At 40.6% G+C, this 18,778-nt stretch overlaps 2 protein-coding genes across 4 annotated transcripts; one reads left to right on the top strand and one right to left on the bottom strand.

Moving 5' to 3' along the window:
* Positions 1-610: 610 nt before the first annotated feature.
* LOC127764240 (uncharacterized) lies at positions 611-17,470 on the top strand. 3 transcript variants are annotated; one of them, XM_052289093.1, is made up of 18 exons: positions 611-685; positions 4,958-5,366; positions 5,463-5,534; positions 5,632-5,694; positions 5,917-6,102; positions 6,936-7,320; positions 8,065-8,156; positions 8,311-9,060; positions 9,245-9,523; positions 10,477-10,632; positions 11,657-12,021; positions 12,123-12,585; positions 12,660-13,004; positions 13,861-14,689; positions 14,793-14,851; positions 15,249-15,713; positions 16,554-16,592; positions 17,020-17,467. In XM_052289093.1, the coding sequence occupies exons 2-18, from the start codon at positions 5,001-5,003 to the stop codon at positions 17,200-17,202; spliced, it is 5,097 nt and encodes a 1,698-aa protein (XP_052145053.1). In that variant the 5' UTR covers positions 611-685; positions 4,958-5,000; the 3' UTR covers positions 17,203-17,467. The 3 variants fall into 3 exon arrangements, with proteins under 3 accessions (XP_052145053.1, XP_052145052.1, XP_052145051.1); XM_052289092.1 differs by lacking the exon at positions 611-685 and adding an exon at positions 3,976-4,557 and having other exon boundaries at positions 5,968-6,102; positions 17,020-17,470; XM_052289091.1 differs by lacking the exon at positions 611-685 and adding an exon at positions 3,976-4,557 and having other exon boundaries at positions 17,020-17,469.
* On the bottom strand, positions 2,042-3,849 carry LOC127764242 (pentatricopeptide repeat-containing protein At4g36680, mitochondrial-like). The gene has a single exon (XM_052289094.1). It carries the CDS (start codon positions 3,796-3,798, stop codon positions 2,431-2,433), a length of 1,368 nt encoding a protein of 455 aa, XP_052145054.1. The 5' UTR covers positions 3,799-3,849; the 3' UTR covers positions 2,042-2,430.
* Positions 17,471-18,778: the final 1,308 nt, after the last annotated feature.

Genomic DNA, 18,778 nt, shown 5'->3' with positions numbered 1-18,778 from the left:
CTGGCTCTAGAGAGACAGGGCAAGTTTAGTAGAGTGCAGAGTTACCAGTATTCTAGTAGAGTGCAGGATTCAGCGAAAACTTTTGCTGCCATCGGTTGGCCGATTGCTGATAATACTCCAAACAACATATTAGCGATAAAAATGTAATTTAGGGTTGAAATTTTCATACATGTGTTCTTAATGACTTAAACGTCAATGTTAAAAAAAACTACGATGAAAGTATCAAAGTCAACTCCAAAATTAAATTTTAAAATTTAAATTTTAGCATTAGCATACATGTTGCAGGTTAAAAGATGTGGCACTCTGCTAGTAGAGTTCAGGATTAAGAGAAACCTGTGATGTGAGAGTGTCTGATTGCACTGTGTTATCAACGGGATTTTTGACTATTTGCTATCTTTCCCAATGCAACACTCCCAAATACCATCTTCCCAAAAAGTTTAGATACATTGCCACTGGATCCATATATTAGTTGATTCCTAGCCATTTTATTTCTTTTTTTATGCCACGTCAGCTTTGGATGGGGCGAAATCCCTATTTTGCCCTTTGCACTGGGAGTAGGAGAAAAACTCCAATATTTGCATCGCTTCCTGCCCCAGGATTTGCGTCTCTACTCCTCGTCCGACTTCGCGTCGCTCCTTGCTCTAGCGATTCCGCCGGCGGTGGCCAAACGACGACACAATCCCAGGTAAAAGAATAATAGATCCTTCATCTTTCCCTCCCTTTGGTTTGGCATCAAATTTTTTCCTGATATTCTTTTTTTAGATTGATCTGTCTAGCGTTTGTAAGTTTTGTTTGTATGTTCCAAGCTGTGTTTGCTTGTGAAATTATTGTGCATCTATCAGTTATGTTGGTTGTGTTTTATTTGCCGTGGACTATGTTAAATTTGGACTGAAAGAGCAGGGGTATCAATGTCATTTTCTTGATGGTGTCATAAGGTGGCTGCTGATGTGGCGTCAAGAATGGACCAAAATGGCAGAAAATCAACTAATGTAGGGGGACCAATGGCAATTTATTCAAGTTTTTTGGGAAGATGGTATTTGGGAGTGTGGCATTGGGAAAGATGGCAAATAGTCCAAAATCCCGTTATATAACAACAGGATCCCAGCACCATGCACAGTTCATGAACCGGGGTTGCGACTTGCAACACTGTTTATGTCTTTCACGGAATAGAGGTAAAGTTAGTTTCAACTTGCGTGCTGCATTTATGCAGGAAACTGTGAGCTCTCCCAAGCATCGCCGAAAGGGGATTACTCCTACTTAGCTTCTCGTTTTGTGCAAACTGCGGCCAGCTAGTCTAGCGGATCCTGGGGACGATGATCCCCGCAAACCGAGGGTCACCATGAGCTTCATATAGGATGTATGTATGCATTATGGTGTGCCGTTTCATAATGTTTGTATACATCCTAAACACTACTCCCTCCATTCCAAAATATACTACTCCCAAACGGGTGAGACGCATCTTAGTTGCACTTAATTCCTCCATGCTTTCTTGTTGTAGTATTTCACAAAACCCCAGTCTCAAGTCTCAACCAAATAGCAGCAGCCTGTGGATAGTTGATACTGGGATGAAGGTTGCCAGGAGATGACAAAGTGAAATTTCAGTGACTTCAGAGTTCAGACTTGCAATGCAACAGTACAGTTTCGATCAATCACCGGGGATCAACGAGTGTTCCCGCAGCATGGAGGTGGCACCGGCAACTTGTTTCATTGCTTTTGGCCTTTTGCCATGTCTTCCTTGTTGCTGATGCACTGCACACCTTCGTCTGAAATCTGCAAACAAGGGTTATACTCATACAAGATTACAACCTCGTCAACATGATTTATGAGCAATTTCAGTGGGATGTATTGGGAAATAGGATAAACAATATGATAGCAGCACAACCTCCGAAACCACAAGCATCACCAGCAGCATATTTTCTTTCAATGCTTTACTTGCATAGGCATGCATGGAATCAACCAGGAACTATTGCTCAAAAAAACCAAAGCAGGAACTGAAATGAGAACTCCAGGATAGCTGAAGTTTAGGCAGTGATGTGTTTCCTTGTGAAATTCACTTCAATGCCGAATAATCCAGGCATCAACTTACTATAAGTTTGTAACAGTTAGTACAGAACATGACGAAAGCTCCAGGATAGCTGAACTTCCGGCAGTGATGTGTTTCATTGTGAAATTCACTTCCACGCCAAATAGATCAGCCATCACATTATTGTAACAATTATTACTGAAGGTGAACACCACAATAAATCCATAACAACGAAATTATAAGCATTGTCAGCCCAATATAACTCTTAGTGGCTCAGGAGTCCACATCTAGAAACTAATGTTTACCTCTGTACATGGGAGCATTAGAAATTCTTCCTTTGTAGAGAATGCGCACAATGTAAAAACATCCTAACCAAATTAAACTTGAAATACATAAATAACATCTGATTAAGCAGAATCCCGTGGCATTTCCTCACTAGTGGACGCCTCTGCCATACATTCTGTTTCATCAGAAGAAGGATCTTCCAGCTCAAGTGTCTTTGGCATAGCAGCCTCGGCCTCAGAAGGAGTTTCTTCAGATATACATTCTGCCCGAGTACCTGCATCTCCGCTATCTGAGTTCAACCCAAGCTCCTTCTCGAGTTTCATCCACCCTGACAGCAATTGCTCTGGGAACTTCTTCTTCATCTTGGCAACAATATTCTTTGCCTCAGCCACCCTGCCAGCCTTTGTCAATCCCTCAACCAATCCACTCATTGTCCTAAAATCTGGCACCTTGTTGCTCCTATAGCTTTCCTTGAAGATCACCAATGCACCGTCCAAATCTCCATGGGCACACAGCTGTGCCATCATATGCTTGTACGTGGCAGCGTTTGCTGAGCACCCCTTCTCGCCTAGTGACCTGTACAGCTCCTTGGCAGTCTCCATCTTACCATGCTTGCAGTAGCTAGTCATGAGGAAATTGTAAGTGATGGTATCCGGCTTCACTCCAGCTTCCTCCATTTCTGCTATCACCTCAAGCACATCTTCCGTCTTGCCGTGAAGGCTATGGTGCATGATCTTTGTATTATATACAGCTTGGTCAGGCTTGCGTCCGCTCTCCAACATCTGCTTCCACAAGCGCTCTGCCTGCTCCATCTTCTTCTGCTTATACATGGAATCGATCATTGTGGTGTAGATACTATTGGTCGGCGTGAAACCCTGCCCACGCATTTGATCTAACACCTCGTGTGCCTTGGCGTCTTTGCTCAGCATGCAGTATGCCTTGACCAGGATGCCGTAGGAGGAGGCGTCAGGGGTGATGGAGAACTCCTTGGAGAGCTCGTCGAAGAGGACCGGGACGCGGCGGTGGCGGCGGCACCGGAGGAACACGGAGAGGACGGCGTTGAAGGGGAGCGGGGAGATCGGGGACGGGAGGGACGGCGCGGCGGAGCGGAAGGCGGCGAGAGCCTTCTCGGGGAGGGACGCGGCGGCGTAGGAGCAGAGGACAGCGGCGAGCTGCGGCTCGGTGGGGGAGGCCGGGATGTGGGAGGAGAGGAGGGCCTCGGCGTCGGCGAAGCGGCGGGAGCGGGAGAGCCTGCGTGCGGCGAGGGAGAGCGCGTGGCGGGTGGAGGAGGCCGAGAGGGAGGCGTCGTCGATGGCCTCGAAGAGGGAGACGACGCGGTCGGGGTCGTGCTCCCGGCGGAGGCGGGTCTTGGCCGCCGACGCCGTGAGTGGCTGCTCTCCAGCGGCGGTAGTGAGCGCGCGGAGGAGAGCGTCGGCGGCGTGGCTCCCGCCGCGGCGGCGGAGGAGGAGGAGGGAGGCGAGCGCTGCCATTTTCGTTGCGGAGGCGACGGCGAGTGCAGAAGGGTTTTGGGGTTTCGCCGCGTCACTAGGTTTTGTGGACTAGGGAGCGGCCATTACTGGGCCTATTGGGCCGAGAATTTCTAACGTTAATGGGCCTATTGGGCCGTGCAATCTAACCCGTACTCTTTCTGTATCATCGGCAAGCCTCATCACCGGACCAAAGCCGGCGATCCACTACTCCCCACCGCGGCCACACCGCCGGCAAGCGCGGCGAGCTCCGCTTCGCGTGGCGAGTAATCCTCCTCTTCCTCCGACCACAGAGCCCTCCTCGAGCGCAGAGGCAGATGCGACCGTAGCCAAAACCCTAAACCTCCCGAAACACCGGGGCGCACCACCCTACACGAGCCGCGGGGGCATGGACGCGCTCGTCTCGGCGGCGCTGGAGGAGGTGTGCGCCCGCCTCTCGCCCGGCCTCCCGGTCACCGACCTCTGGCCGGCGCTCCGCGGCGCGCTCGAGGCGGCCGGCCTCGCTCCCGGTCTCGATGCCAAGCGCGTCCTCTGGGCCCGCCTCATCGCGCTCCCCATCATCAGCCTCGTTGTGGGAGAGGGGGACGGGGCGCCCGTCGACCCGGTGGAGAAGGACGTGGAGGAGGCCGAGCGGCGGGGGGTGCGGTTGGTCGCTAGCGCCGCGCTCAGGGACAACTTCCTCGGGATGTATGACCGCAGGTTCGCGAAATCGGAGTTGAGCGCCGTCCAGAAGGGGGCGCTTGAACGGGTCGGAGCAAGCAGGTGCGTTCTGGCGTAACCGTTGAGCAAATCATCATATGAGCTGGTGGTTCTATGAACTGGGAGATTTTTTCCCAAATGCTGAGCTACTATGCATGATTGTCTTGGCAAACCAAAATTGGGTGGGGTTACTCACAATTTGGCATAGTTATAAACACCATTTCCTTAGATGTATTTTGGTCTTACCTTTATTATTTCGTGAGTTTAATGCAGGAACCTGCATATATTCTGATCATTAGCAATTAGCATGCATTTGCAAATTACATAAGAAGCATGGTCAAATAGAATAGCATTATCTTTCTGTTAGCCATATATACATTGTTCCGTAATGTATATATAGGCAGAGAAGATGATTGATTTTGAATATTTGCACTGTGATGTTATTTTCCTTTGTTTCTCATAGGACTTCTGGTGTAACGCAAAATGATCTATGCAAAACTTTCCTTATGAAAGGAAACAACTTCCACTTTATTGTAAAGAGCCTTCAGTCGCAGAAGTTAATCGTTAGGCAGTCAACTATTATAAAGGTTAAAGATCATGGAGCTGATGCCGAAGATGCTTCCCAGAATAAACAAATCATCAATACTAACTCACTGTATCTCTCGCGATATGCCAAAAACCTGAATATGAATTCACAACAAAGAATTGAGATCATAAAGCCTGAACTACTGGGCAGCAATGAAGAGAGCAATGGAGATGTTTTGCAAGAAGATGGGGCTTTTGGTGTAAATGACAAAAATGATATATCTATTCATGATTATCTTCCAGCAATGAAAGCCATATGCGATAAACTAGAAGAAGCTAGTGGAAAGGTCAACTGTTCCTTCTTTTCTTTTCCATTTGGTATTCTCCTGGATTTTATTTTTTCTCTATAGTTTTCTAACTCTCTGCAATTATTTCATCGATAGACTCTTGTTGTTTCGGATATAAAAGTAGATCTCAATTACAGGATGACATATGGGCACAGAGCATGGAGAAATGTAAGTTTGCTCAGAATCACTTACTGCATATGCTCTCTAGTTTCTGCTCTTCTGGTTTTCCTCCTTATAGGGTATTACTGAGACACTGTTTGCTTAGGTACTGCATAGGCTAAGAGACGCACAACTTATTGAAGAATTTGATGCCAAAGTTGATGATAAGGTGACATTAATCTTTCCTCCTGTTCTGTTGGCATTTTCAATTAATAATGTATGCTCTATTCAGTAATAGTTTTGGGCTTGTCAGTGCTTCCTGTCAGGAACTGGAAATTAGAAAAGACTTTATAATTTACCATGTCCATATGTACCCCTCTTGTGCTGTTATCTTTCACCTGGTCATATACTTTGTGAGCCAACAAGTGATAAAGATATTCCTTTTGTTCAGTTTATTCGCTGTTTACGTCTGTTGAAGAAATTCGATCCAAATGAATTTCAGCCAAAAAGTACAACCTCAAACTACAAACTTGGCAAGAAAGGCCAGGCAACTGATCAAGTCATGGAGCTTCCATTAGAGAACTGTATATACGATATGATCAACGCTCAAGGGCCAAAAGGAATAACCCTTGTTGAGGTACTTCTTGTAACTTTTTCAGGAGTTAAATTATACATCTGTGCTTTTCAATGACATATTCTACAAACCTACAAACTATTCTTTTGGTATACAGGAATATGAATAGTTGTCTTAATGGCATATATGTACGGCTTCTTGTGGGTTGTAACTGGTTCATTTCTAGTAGCGTAAATACATAAATTTTGTCTCTAGCAGCATGGCCTATAACATATCTATATTTTTGACTAACTTACTGGAGCTTCTTTATGATATAAAATCTTTTCTGATACATTATTCTTCTGGTTGAAATCCCTAATGAAAAAAAAGAGCTTCATGTGCAAAATGTCCTGTCATGATGAGACTAGCATTGATGATTATATAGTGCAGTAAAGTGTCATTATCTCTCTACTATGATCAACTTGTTTATCTGGATTTAAATATAATTGCTTTTGCATTTTTAAAGCTTAGGTTAGAAGCTGTCGTTTACTTATTTGAGTTCCATGGCAATGCACATGCTATTGTCAGTGTGATATGGACTAATATTGTCAGTGTCATCTAGTCTCTTACTACTTAAAAGCACAGTCATCTGTCCTCCCCTTCCCCCATGTTGTGCGCTGCGTGCCCCTCTTGAGGAAACCAGAAAATCATGTGCGTTTTACTCTGTCCCAACGCCCAGCCTTTTCCCAGTCACCCCACCCCCAGCCCATTCCCAGCCATATGGGCCTATAAAGCATCCAATAGCCCATCCTAATGCAATATCTTGTTGCAAAGCATGATACCTTATTAGTGCAGCATGTTAGTGTTCTGTATTTCTTGAAGTTAGCAACTCATGTTTTCATGTAACTTCCATGTAGCTTGGCAAACGTCTTGGGCACAACAATTCAAAAAGGCTTCATAAGCGAGTGTCATCCATGCTTAAAAAATACAATTTGACTTGGGAAGCTGAAGTTCAAGACAAGACATCACAATACCGAGTTTGGACTTCAAAAAACTTTTCACACTACAAAGCTGGTGCTGCTCTGCATAATTTGGAGGCACTCCCAGATGACCACGAGAAGTGTTCTGATTTGTGGTCATTAGTTCCATCTAAAGGATCAGAATCTCCAATCTCACGGGTTGATTTATTTGTTGATAATAACAAGCTTTTGTTGGAAGAAGAATGCCACAATAAACCAGCAGGACATCCCCTCCAGAGTAACCATGAAGCTTGCGTTGGGGTTTCTCAAATTGTTGAACAAGGTACAGTGATCTATGTTCCTGGTAGTTTCTATTTATTCTTTCAAAAAATTGTGCTTAGTACCTCTTTGGGGGAGTGCCATGCTGTTGTAGGAGCTTGTGGTATTTTATGCTGCTTAAAACTTCACTTATTGACCTTACTTTTGAACACCCTTAGTCGCATATATCCAAATGGCTTCACATTTTCGTCCAAGTAAATGTGCAGTCATATGCTCTGTTTAATAAGCTCATAGGCTCATAACCAGGTATGTAATCTATTTCATACCCTGCACCTTTTTTTTTATCGAGTATTCCAAAGATCAAAAGTAAAGGCAAGTTCTGACAGTTTGATAGATTTATACGGCTGAGTTAGTGATTTATATTTCATCCAGTTAGTACAGTGCATTTTTTGAGAACTGTATGTGCCAAGCTTCTTGCGAACTAACTTTGAGTTCTGCGAGTTATTTGTACTTGTCATCTGTGCTCCCTGTGTTTCTTTTTCTTAAGGAATTCTTTGAGTTAGCACGATATCCAAGTTGAACTTTGACCATAAATTTCTTTTAGGATTTCTTATCACCACAAAAGGCGATCATATGAAAGTACTTTTGAACTGAATCTGTGATACAACTTTTATGCTGCATTGCAAGTGAACCTACATAGTTGTAATTAAATGTTGAAAAAAGAATTACAAAGTTTGAATGTTGACATATATGAGCACCATTAAAATCAATGAGCTTAACCAAAGTGACCCCCTTATTTCTGTTTTAGAGAAACTTGCTTTGGGTCAGAGGAAGAGGCGTCGCTGCCCTCCATTGACTTCTGATGATCGACGGCATAGGAGGATTCTTCACATGCTAAAGGTTACTAATTGAGTATACAACACTCAAAAGTTTTTAATATGAATAATGTGCCAAAATACCTTATTTCATTATCATGTGCATGCATGGTGTAAGTGCATCCTTGCATGTAGGACTGCATATTGTTATATAACACCTTTCCTTTTTCCCTTTGCAGAAAAAGAAATTTGTACTAAAGGTGGAGTTACATAAATGGTTAGAGGGACTTGAAAAAGAAAATGGAAAAATAATGGATAGGAAGACATTGACTCGCACTTTAAATAAGCTTCAGGAAGAGGGCAGCTGTAAATGCATCAAAGTTAGTGTCCCTCTGGTTACAGACTACACCCGCAGTCGTCTCATTGATGTAATACTGCATTCTTCTGTTGGAGACTTGTCACCGGAACTTGTGGATCAAATTAGGAATAGACAAAGGAACTTTGATACAGAAACTCGTTCAGGTGCAGCAGCTAAATTGAAGCAAAATCAACACACGACTGCTATACTTGGATTGAGGATTCCGCGCAGAGTTAAAGATAACAAACCATTAATATTAGAAGCTATGCATGCCAATGGATTCATTGGTGCAAAGATGATTCGAGCTAAGCTGTTCCATAAATTTCTGTGGGTATATGTTAGTGGTTTGCCAAATTGGTGTGACCCATTTGATAATGACAAAGAAGGGCATCATGACAAGAACCTTAGTCAATCGTCTGTGTTGTTTTCTATGGTGGGAGCTACAAAAGAAATGCCTCTTGAACTCTTTCTGCAAGTTGTGGGATCAGCAAAGAAGATTGATCACATGATTACTAAGTGTAGGCTTGGAAAAACGCTTTCAGAAATTCCTACCGAGGAATACAACCAACTCATGGATACTCATGCCAAAGGCCGACTCTCACGCTTGGTAAATATTCTAGATAAGCTCAAGGTAATGTTTTGTCTGTGATGTTGGAATTAACGTTGTGAGAGTCTTGAACCTTAGGCATGCTCTTTAACATTTTTTAGGTCTATATTGGCCTGCTGCATATCTGTCTTATGAATTCCGGTTAATGTTTATTGTAATTCAGCTTGAGAAGAATTGAAATGATTAGTTCTTTCGTTTTGTTTGCTAGCTTGTCCAACTTGCAAAGGAACTTGTAGATGATTCTGGTGCGCCATCAGATGCTTTGCCTACACATTCAATAGAGCTGAGGCCTTACATTGAAGAGCCTACACCAAGAATTCTTCCATCATCCCATGTTAATGTGAACCATCGGCCAAAAATTCGGCATGATTTTGTTCTTTCAAGGCAGGAGTTTGTTGATGCTTACTGGGAAACGTTAGAGTACTGTTATTTAACAGCTGGCTTGGCTGAGCCATCAAGTGCCTTTCCTGGCTGTTCTGTACCAGAGGTTTGTCATTGTCGACGTTCATTATTGCATTGTTACCTAATAATAATGACTTATTACTGTTGATTTATCTGTTCTATTTTTAATGGTCATTTTCGTTTTTTATCCCATTATTCACCTCTCCAATAAAATGTGTTTATGTATACTTTCTTAGTTCTCTCTCTCTCTCTCTCTCTCTCTCTCTCTCTCTCTCTCTCTCTCTCTCTCTCTCTCTCTCTCCCCTGTATGTTTTATGCTAACCTTAGTTCCTTTATTTACATAACCCTGCACTTTATGGATATATCTTCTCTCTTTTCTGGTTGTAGTAAAAAATGATTCTGCCTATTATTTTAAAAGGTGAAGTTCTATTTTGAATGGCCAATGCTGGCCTGTATCCATATTATTTTGGCTCCCATCGGATGGCCTATTCAGCCAAAGAAAAAGCCAAAATTTGAATTTTCAAACTTAATTTTGACATTGATTTTGAGATATTTTCAACGTAGTTTCTTTTTCAGCATTAGCTTTTAAGTCACCGAGAACACATATATAAAAGTTTTACCTACAAATTCATTTTTATTCTCTAATAAGCCGTTTTTGCTTATTACGAAAAAAGCCAAACGATGAGACCATTTGTATTTTCAGGGCATCTGATCTACCATTACTGTTAAATTACTATTCATGATTGAACACTGCAACACCATGTGCAAAGAGCTCACCGTTGTTGAATCCTGATGTTGATATGTGACCGTTTTCTTGTTTCTATTTTGTTTTTAACTGTATATTGTCAACTGCAATCATGCTACTAGTTGTGAATGTGTTTCAATATCCATTTAGTTATTATTGAAGCCCATTACACCCAGTGTAAATAATATTGACTGGCATTGGCTATTTTGCTAATGTTAGACCATTCGATCTCAGTTGTGATTTTCTCTTGTACTGTTGTACAGATTAACTATATGATACCCTATATTTTGTAGGTTTCTCATCCTCGTTCATGGAGTTCACTTAGAGTAATGACTACTGAACAAAGACTGGAGTTACAACAGCGCATTATGAATGCCAGTGAGAATGGAAAACTTCCTTTTAGAGATTGTCGTATAATTGCCAGGGAGTTGAATCTCTCTGTACAGCAGGTATGTGTCTGATCTCGATATTTCCCTCCAAGCTCCTTAGAGATACGAAGAGCTACTCTGTTTTATTATGACCTTTTTTTTTAAAATAATGGAGGGGACTGAAATAAAAACACTCATTATAGGAATTAGTATTTGACCTTACTTCTGTATTTGATATTTCTTCAACTTATATACCAACTAATGCACCCCTATTCTTTTTCTGGTTCAGTTCTATATTGTGGAAAGATAACCCTATAACAGATTAATTATATCCCATGCAAAGTATTAAAATTAAAATAAGGGTAAAGGGTAAACACAAAACCAGAAACAGATCAACGGAATTTCAAGACAAGATGGGAATGTTTAATGTATCAGCAAATACCATGCAAAGTGTGTTCGTGAGGTTGTCCTAATGCCTGCTTTCTTTTTCTTGAATGTGGTGAATCAAGGTGGCAAATAGGCTGTATTGTGAATTCCAACTCATGTTGTAAAGTGGACATGTGACCGAGAACATGTGTGGGAAAGGTGACATGTAATCGACTAACTGGTAGCAAATTCGTGAAATCTCAAATAGATGAGGTGTACTCATACTATTCTGAGTTGAATTGATCGACAATAATTTTATGCGATAGCATCTGGGCCTATGGGGACCAGTTAAAATAGTAATAACTGGACTCGTTTTTCTTTTTGGACTGGGGAGCAGTAACAGAGTCTCATACGCTATTTGGATTATATTGTGAGGAATATTTACAAAGTTTGGAAGAATGCACAAGCTCCACTGGCAGCTCTTAAGGGTAATAATGCTTAAATACTATATAGCAGGAAACAAAGTGATAAACACAATATAGCCAAGAAACATAATAATAGTATCTCATATCTAGTTGCAATGTTAGCCTTATTTTCCTTAGTTGCAACATTGTTATGGCTGATTTTGTTTACTCTTGCTATCGTTTCAACTCTGTTTTTATGTTCGGGGCCCTTTATGTTTCTGTTATGTACATGGTTTCTATCCAGTAACACTGACTGGATGGACTGATTTATGTAGGTGCTCTGTGTATCGTCCTCTCAGAATAGACAGCTTCATGGACAGCCCACCGTCCCTGCTGCAAGAAAACGGCGAAAAGTTAATTCAGGATCAACCTCTAAAAAAAGGAAAAGGTCTGCTGATGAGATTACCCTGAAATTTATCAAACGGAATGTTGAAACCATTGAATCCACTGAACCGAGACCAGCACAGTCTATCCCACATGAGGAGGTATCTGAGAGAATCTCTCCATCCACATTCCATACTGATTCTCTCCCACAGGTGGATGAAGATACGATAAGCAGTCCAAGGATCAGTCGATCTACCATCTTAAGAGGAAGCTGCATGAGAGAGAAACGATTTGTGTGGACATACGATTCTGACAGGTATTTCTTGGTTGTACATCAATTATTTTGTTTCAATGCACTTTACTGGAGACAATGTTTTCCATGATGCTGGGAACCTGATTGGTTATTTTTATCTACAGAAAATTGCTGATGATATACACTAGATCCCGTGCAACACTTGGAGCAGGATCTCATCGCGTAGATTGGAACTCTCTTTCTGATCTTCCAGCTCCACCAGCTGCATGCCGTAGAAGGATAGCATACTTGAGGAAAAAAACAAACATAAGACCAGCTGTGAGCCGAGTCTGTGACCTTTTAGGGATACGATACGCTAGGTACCTTGAAAAGGAAAAGAGATGGAAATTGAGAGGATTACCTTCCGAAATCTCAAATTTTAGTCATGACAACTGTGTGGATCCAGATTCTGAGCAATTCTTTTGGGATAATTTCGAGGATCCAGAGATAAAGAGTGCACTTGATGAAGTCCTTGAATTCATTCGAGTAGAAAAAATGGAGCAGACCAAGAGAGTTGGGTCTAAGAATGAAAGGAACAATGATGATAATGATGCCACCAAGGAAGTTCCAAATGGGCAGAAACAGCCAGTACGTACTGATACATTTAATCTCAATAAACACATATTTTATTTAACGCTGATGTTTTACCTTGTAATAATCAGGTTTTAGGTGCACGTGCAACCTGTGCAAGCACTGCAATTCAAGAAAGTGGACTCCGTGAACATGCAAAATCCTATAGGCTGTCAAATGCAATCCATGCAAGTAAAAACATGGACATTCCCTTCAGATCTCATGAAAAGGCCATTAACCATAATAAAGATGATATTGCTAAAAGAGATGTATGCAGATCATTGGCAGTTGCAAATGCATTAGAGCTTCTGAAGCTGGCTTTTCTCAGCACCTCATCAGGACCAGAAGTGCAAGCTTCGTTAGCAGCAACCCTCCAGCTTTATTCAGAGACTGAAATTTTTACTGCCTTTTCCTTTCTCAGAGAGAAAAATTTCATGGTTAGTGTTTGCTAATTCATCTTCCCATCAATGTATCAAATTTCTTTTGATTATTTCTTCAGTATGCTCTCCCCAGTTCAGGCTTTTGAATCTCCAAGGAGAGCTACAAGGCGCGAAAGGAGTGCTGTAAAGGGGAAGGGGGTTGGGCTTTGTTGGAAAACACAATAGAATAATAGATGTATTAACAACATTCTGTGAAATTTAAGATCCTATGTGCACTGCTCCATTTCTTTGGCTCTGAACCCAAGAAGTATAAATGCGATGAGGCTGCATTCCTGCATCGCGGATTTCTTTATGCAGTTCTCGGAGCTCGCAACTACACATATCTATAATCTATGCTTGTTGTGTAATACTTCCTCGGTTTCACAATGTAAGACTTTCTAGCATTGCCCACATTCATTTAGATGTTAATGAATCTAGACATATGCATGTGTTTAGATTCATTAACATCTATATGTATGTGGACAATGCTAGAAAGTCTTACATTGTGAAACGGAGGGAGTATAAATTTTTCAGCTTTTACTTGTCCTGTAGTACAAGCATCTGAGTTTGCAGTGGAGCTATGGTGATAATCTCTTACATTTAAATGCTGCAAAGGTTGAAGTGGTTATTTGGCATCTCTACTGTCATTCTGTTTGTGCTGATATTAGGAAGAATCATTTGGCCTTAGTGGCATATATACATTGAACACTATTAGGAATGATATTGTACCTCTCTAAGACAAAGGGAATGATATTATATGCTCAATTTTTGGTACTTAGTCAGTATAGTTAAGCTTTATGTTTTTTTTTAAAGTGTGCTTGCAATTTAAGACAGCATTTTTCAACTGTTCATCTACTTTCCTCCTATTTTACAGGTAACTGGAGATGGAACAAAGCCATACACTCTTTCTGGGAAATTCTTTTTTAATGCTTCGAATTCACCCTTCCCATTTGGTTCAGGGAAAAAAGCTTCTGAATTTTCTCAATGGGTAGGGCAGCAAAACAATACCATGGATGATGGAGTTTGTTTGTATCCAGATCTACAATGTGGGGAAATTGTCCAGCTCTTTTCTCTTGTTTTGTCTGGAGAGTCGTTCATTTCACCCTCATTGCCAAGTGAAGGAGTTGGTGAGGCTGATGAGCCTAATAGCTCTAGTTTGTTTGTTGATGATAACAGTGAATTGGATGAGAGTAGTCACAAACGCAAGGCTGATATGGTTAAACTTAAAAGCAGTAAGACTAAGAAACACAAACCTTTGCCCAAGATAGAAAGCGACTTTTGCTATCGCCGAGAGAAAGGTTTCCCTGGTCTTCAAGTGGCTTTGAATCAAGAGAGAATTAAAACAAGTAATCTTACACAAGAGTTACATGATAAAGAATGCCTTATTTTTACTTCAGCCTGGGAAATGGGGAGCAAGGATGTTGATTCACAGGTAGAAAGCCACAATATGTCATCATTGTATCTAAACAACTCCAGTTCATGTCGGCGTTTACTGTCAGAATCTCATTTGGAGAACTCTTACAGTGGGTGGCCTTGGGATGCTATAAAAACATATGCTGAACAGTCACCATCATTATGTTGTAACAAAAATGAACCAGACATATTGTCTTCTGACCTGTTCAGAAATGCATTTTGTGTTGTTCATAAAGCTGGCGAACAAGGAGTTAATTTGAGAGAGATGTCACAGGCACTGGATCCTCTAGGTATTCTTTAGATTTGTGTAACTTATGTTAAACTTAGAATTGTTAGACTATGCATCAATTATTTTGTAAGTATAGTTCATTTTTATATTCTTATCCCCTGCAGGCATACAGTTCGTCGATCTGATTGTTCATACTCTCAAGAGATTTCAGCTGGTCATTAAGGTAAATCTGTGAGCAAGCATGCATATGGTAGATTAGTAGCCTACTTATTTGTTCTATTTGGTTACTGGTTTATCGATATAATTATCTTAATTCACTTTTGTTTTTCATATCTGCCTAATTATGAATACTTGCACTGTTCATTCTTTTGCTTGTCAAAATTTACCAGTGGTTTTTTGTTGTTAACAAACAGATCTTGTTATTACTGACATATTTTTCTGCACTTGTAGAATTCTATATAAACATTTAAAACATCATTGGGATAGTTAAATATTTATGTCAAACTGATTAAGAGTGGAATACTTGCATATAAGATGCTACACTTACTGCTGCTTTCTTGTCCACATTTTTTTATTTCCCTACTCATATATAGGTGTCACTCTATTTTCTTGCTTCACAGGTCAATGCATATGATGGTGTGCAGATTGTTGACTCTATACATAAGTCAAAATATCATATAACTACACTTGCAGATTCAAGTCATTGCAGTTGTTTGCGAGCTTCTGCTTTTGAGATGGCCGAGACTGGAGATACAGAAAATCTACTGAGAGAGAAGCGTGCAATGTCTAGTGATGTGCAAGGGAGTGTAAAAATGCTTGGTGACGGGCACACTGTGACGGTTCTTAATGTCCAAAGCAAGTCAAGCTCTCCTCAGATACGCTATCAAAGTCCTGTAGGTCAGAAAAGGTCGTTTACTCCAGCACAAGACAACAGGGGCAGTGATTGTTGTCATGCTTGCGAAAGGCATATATATCACCCAATATTGCCATGGATAAATGGTGATGGAAGCATGAATAACACTGTCTACGAAGGTCTAAGTCGTCGTATTATTGGATATACCATGCAATATCCAGGAGTAGTGGAGGTGCGTGTTTGTTTTATTTTTTGTAGCTCTTTGTTTTGAATTAGGAAAGTTTCATGTATGCCACTGAAATTGTGATTTGTTTATCCATCTATATCTCCAAAAGTTTTGCATTAATGTTATATGGCATTCTTTACTAATTAATCCTTGTTTTCTTTAAATGTCTCATTTTAAAAAGAAAATTTTATGCGAGAACTTCAGTATTTGAAACTTTGGAAGTCTTAACTTTTCAAGCATAAATCTGAATTTTAAATTCCCCGGATCCCTTATTTTTGGTTTGGAAATTCAAGAATTCAAAATCAAGGTTGAGACATGAAATTCCATATTTTAAAATATTCCTTTTCTTTTCAATTTCGTGTTATTTTGGTAGTTTGACAATTGTAATTTTAGTTTTATTTCTAAATATCTGAATGGAATACTTAAATCTTAGTTATAGCTAGCACTACAATATTAAAAGATTCATCGATACGGTACAAGTGAACAATGGAAAATTCAACTATTGTCTAAATTTAAGTGTTGTGAAAATTTCCGTTTGTGTATGTTATGGTTTAGCATGTCCTGTTTTCTTTCTGAATGTGACTCCCGTGTTTGCTTCCTCTATATCATTTATATTCTTCTTTTTACTTACTTTCTCATCTCTTACTGTTCAAGTTATTTGAATCCCTCCGGTTGCGTGGTAAAGTTGGTTTGTCTTAAATTGATCAGGCAGTTATTTTGAATGTTATGTACAGATCTAAGATCGTTTGATTCCCGTTCTTAGTGGTGATTCCAGTTACGGAGTTACCATTATCAGCAACAATATTTTAAAAGTTCTGATCTATTGTTCTGCTCTAATTATGCCAGGAGGATATCATCCATCGGATGGATGTGTTGAACCCGCAGGTGCGTCACCCCTCTACTATCTCCTTTTGTACCTGTATATTCGATATTAAAATGATAGTGGTTTAAATAATAAATATTTGTGAAAAGGCATGTAGCCTAGTGGTTGCAGTGACCTGAGTAGCACCTCAAGGTCCTGAGTTCAATTTTCCATATGAGTGAATTTCAGATTGGGTTATTTGATGGCTAAGTTTCCTATTTGATAGGCTAAGTACCTAATTTAAAAAGACAGTCTTGAGTTTAAATATTCATAGTAGCAAATTTCAGATTGGGGTATTTGAGGGCCGAAATTCTCAGATTGGGTTATTTGAGCGAATTCAAAAAGGCTGTATATATCCGGTTAGATGTAGAGGCTGGGAAAAATACCCTTCTTAAAAAAAATAAATATTTTACATTATTCCACTCATGGTTTGTTTTCTCCTTTCTGCAGACCTGCCGGACCTTGTTGGAAAAGCTGATGTTTGATAAACACCTTTATGCTCGGGTGTTTGATGAACCTGCCCCTTCGGCACCTACCCTTTTGCAGAGTATTTTGAAGCAAGATCGCTGTAAAGAACCATCCAAGTGTAACAAGCGTTACTTTGCTAACCCAATGAGTACATTTCTGCTATAGACAGATGCGCTAGGCTCTCTAGTGTTAGTTGATTTGTGCATATCGTCACTCCCAAACGATTTATATTACAGACTAGTTGTACACTTTGTGATTCGTTATTACAGGACTGTTTATGCTGTTGGTAATCAGATTTACTACAAGCCCATCAACATAGCTACGGCTGTGTTTGGTTTCCTTCAAACTTCTAACTTTTCCGTAACATAAAATGTTTGAACACATGCATGGAGCATTAAATGTGGAAGAAAAAAAACCAATTGCACAGTTTGTATGTAAATTGCGAGATGAATTTTTGAGCCTAATTAAACATTTGCTAATAACGAATTAATTAGGCTTAATAGATTCGTCTCGCAGTTTACAGACAGAATCTGTAATTTGTTTTGTTATTAGTCTACGTTTAATACTTCCTATACTAGTTCGAATACAAGAGAACTAAACAGGCATATGATACCCTACAGAGGTATCTATTTTTTGTAGAATGGAGGGAGTAGATTCCAGTACAGCGAGAGGTGTGGAATTGACTAAAGTCAGGGTTGCTCCAGTCTACACGCACGACCCGGTTCACATCGAAATTGACTCGTTGGGTGCCCCGGTTGTCCGGGAGATAAATAATGTCACATACGGAGAAGCTGTCAGCTGTAGTCATCGCCGAAGAACGTTCTGGTTAATTGCTTGCAAGTACTGTACTACCTCCGTCTCCATCTAATCCTAGGTTATATAACATTTTTGGATGGAGGAAGTATTATCTTAGCATGAACACAACTGCACAAGGCACAAGGCACATATTATCTTAGCATGAGCACAAAGCACATATACCTGGTCATACATGGCATGCCGTAGTCATGCCCTTCAAGTCCAAACTGAAAGTTAATGAAAAGCTTCGGAAGATTTTCAGCTAAAAATTTTTCTCCTGTCATTCTAGCTGGTTGAGGTGCACGCTTTCGATCTATGTGGACTTGCTTAGCTATGTAATCTCTTTCTACTCTCAATTTCAAAATAAATTAACCCAGTACGAGATATAATATATCCTATTGCCATGTAAAGAGATCTCGTACTAGGTTAACTTATTTGGGACGAAGGGATTATTACAGTACATTTCAGTGTGTTACATTGATCACACGTGGACTCGGATCAATCAACGCCCCACATCGGTGGATGAAATAGTAACCATACACAAGTATGCTTAGAAATAATTTGGCAGCTCTAAAAGAGTGATACATACACGCGAAGAACCAGACTTTGAATATGTTCCCACCTAAATTAGACTCATTTCATCCCAATCACATATATATTTCTTTATCTGTGGATATACTCCACCCCATTACTTGTCCTTGTTTTGCATATTAAGAATTTCGAATAGTTTAAGTAAGAATATAGTGGGCGAATTGGCAAGTTGGGTAGAAGCAACGGAGTGCTAACTGCAGTTTTGAACGACTTGACATGTTACGTTCTTTCAAGAATTCTAACCTGTACGATAGCAGAACAACCTCCCACAACCACAAGTCTATGTGCGTGTCTTGTAGTTGTAGTACAGTCAGTTTCGCAACGCCGGCCATTATTTTCATCATCTAATATGAAG

This window comes from Oryza glaberrima, chromosome 2, assembly GCF_000147395.1.
Source record: "Oryza glaberrima chromosome 2, OglaRS2, whole genome shotgun sequence".
Taxonomy (NCBI): Eukaryota; Viridiplantae; Streptophyta; class Magnoliopsida; order Poales; family Poaceae; genus Oryza; species Oryza glaberrima.
Note: the sequence above shows the minus strand (reverse complement) of the source record. Positions and strands in the feature narration are given on the sequence as shown.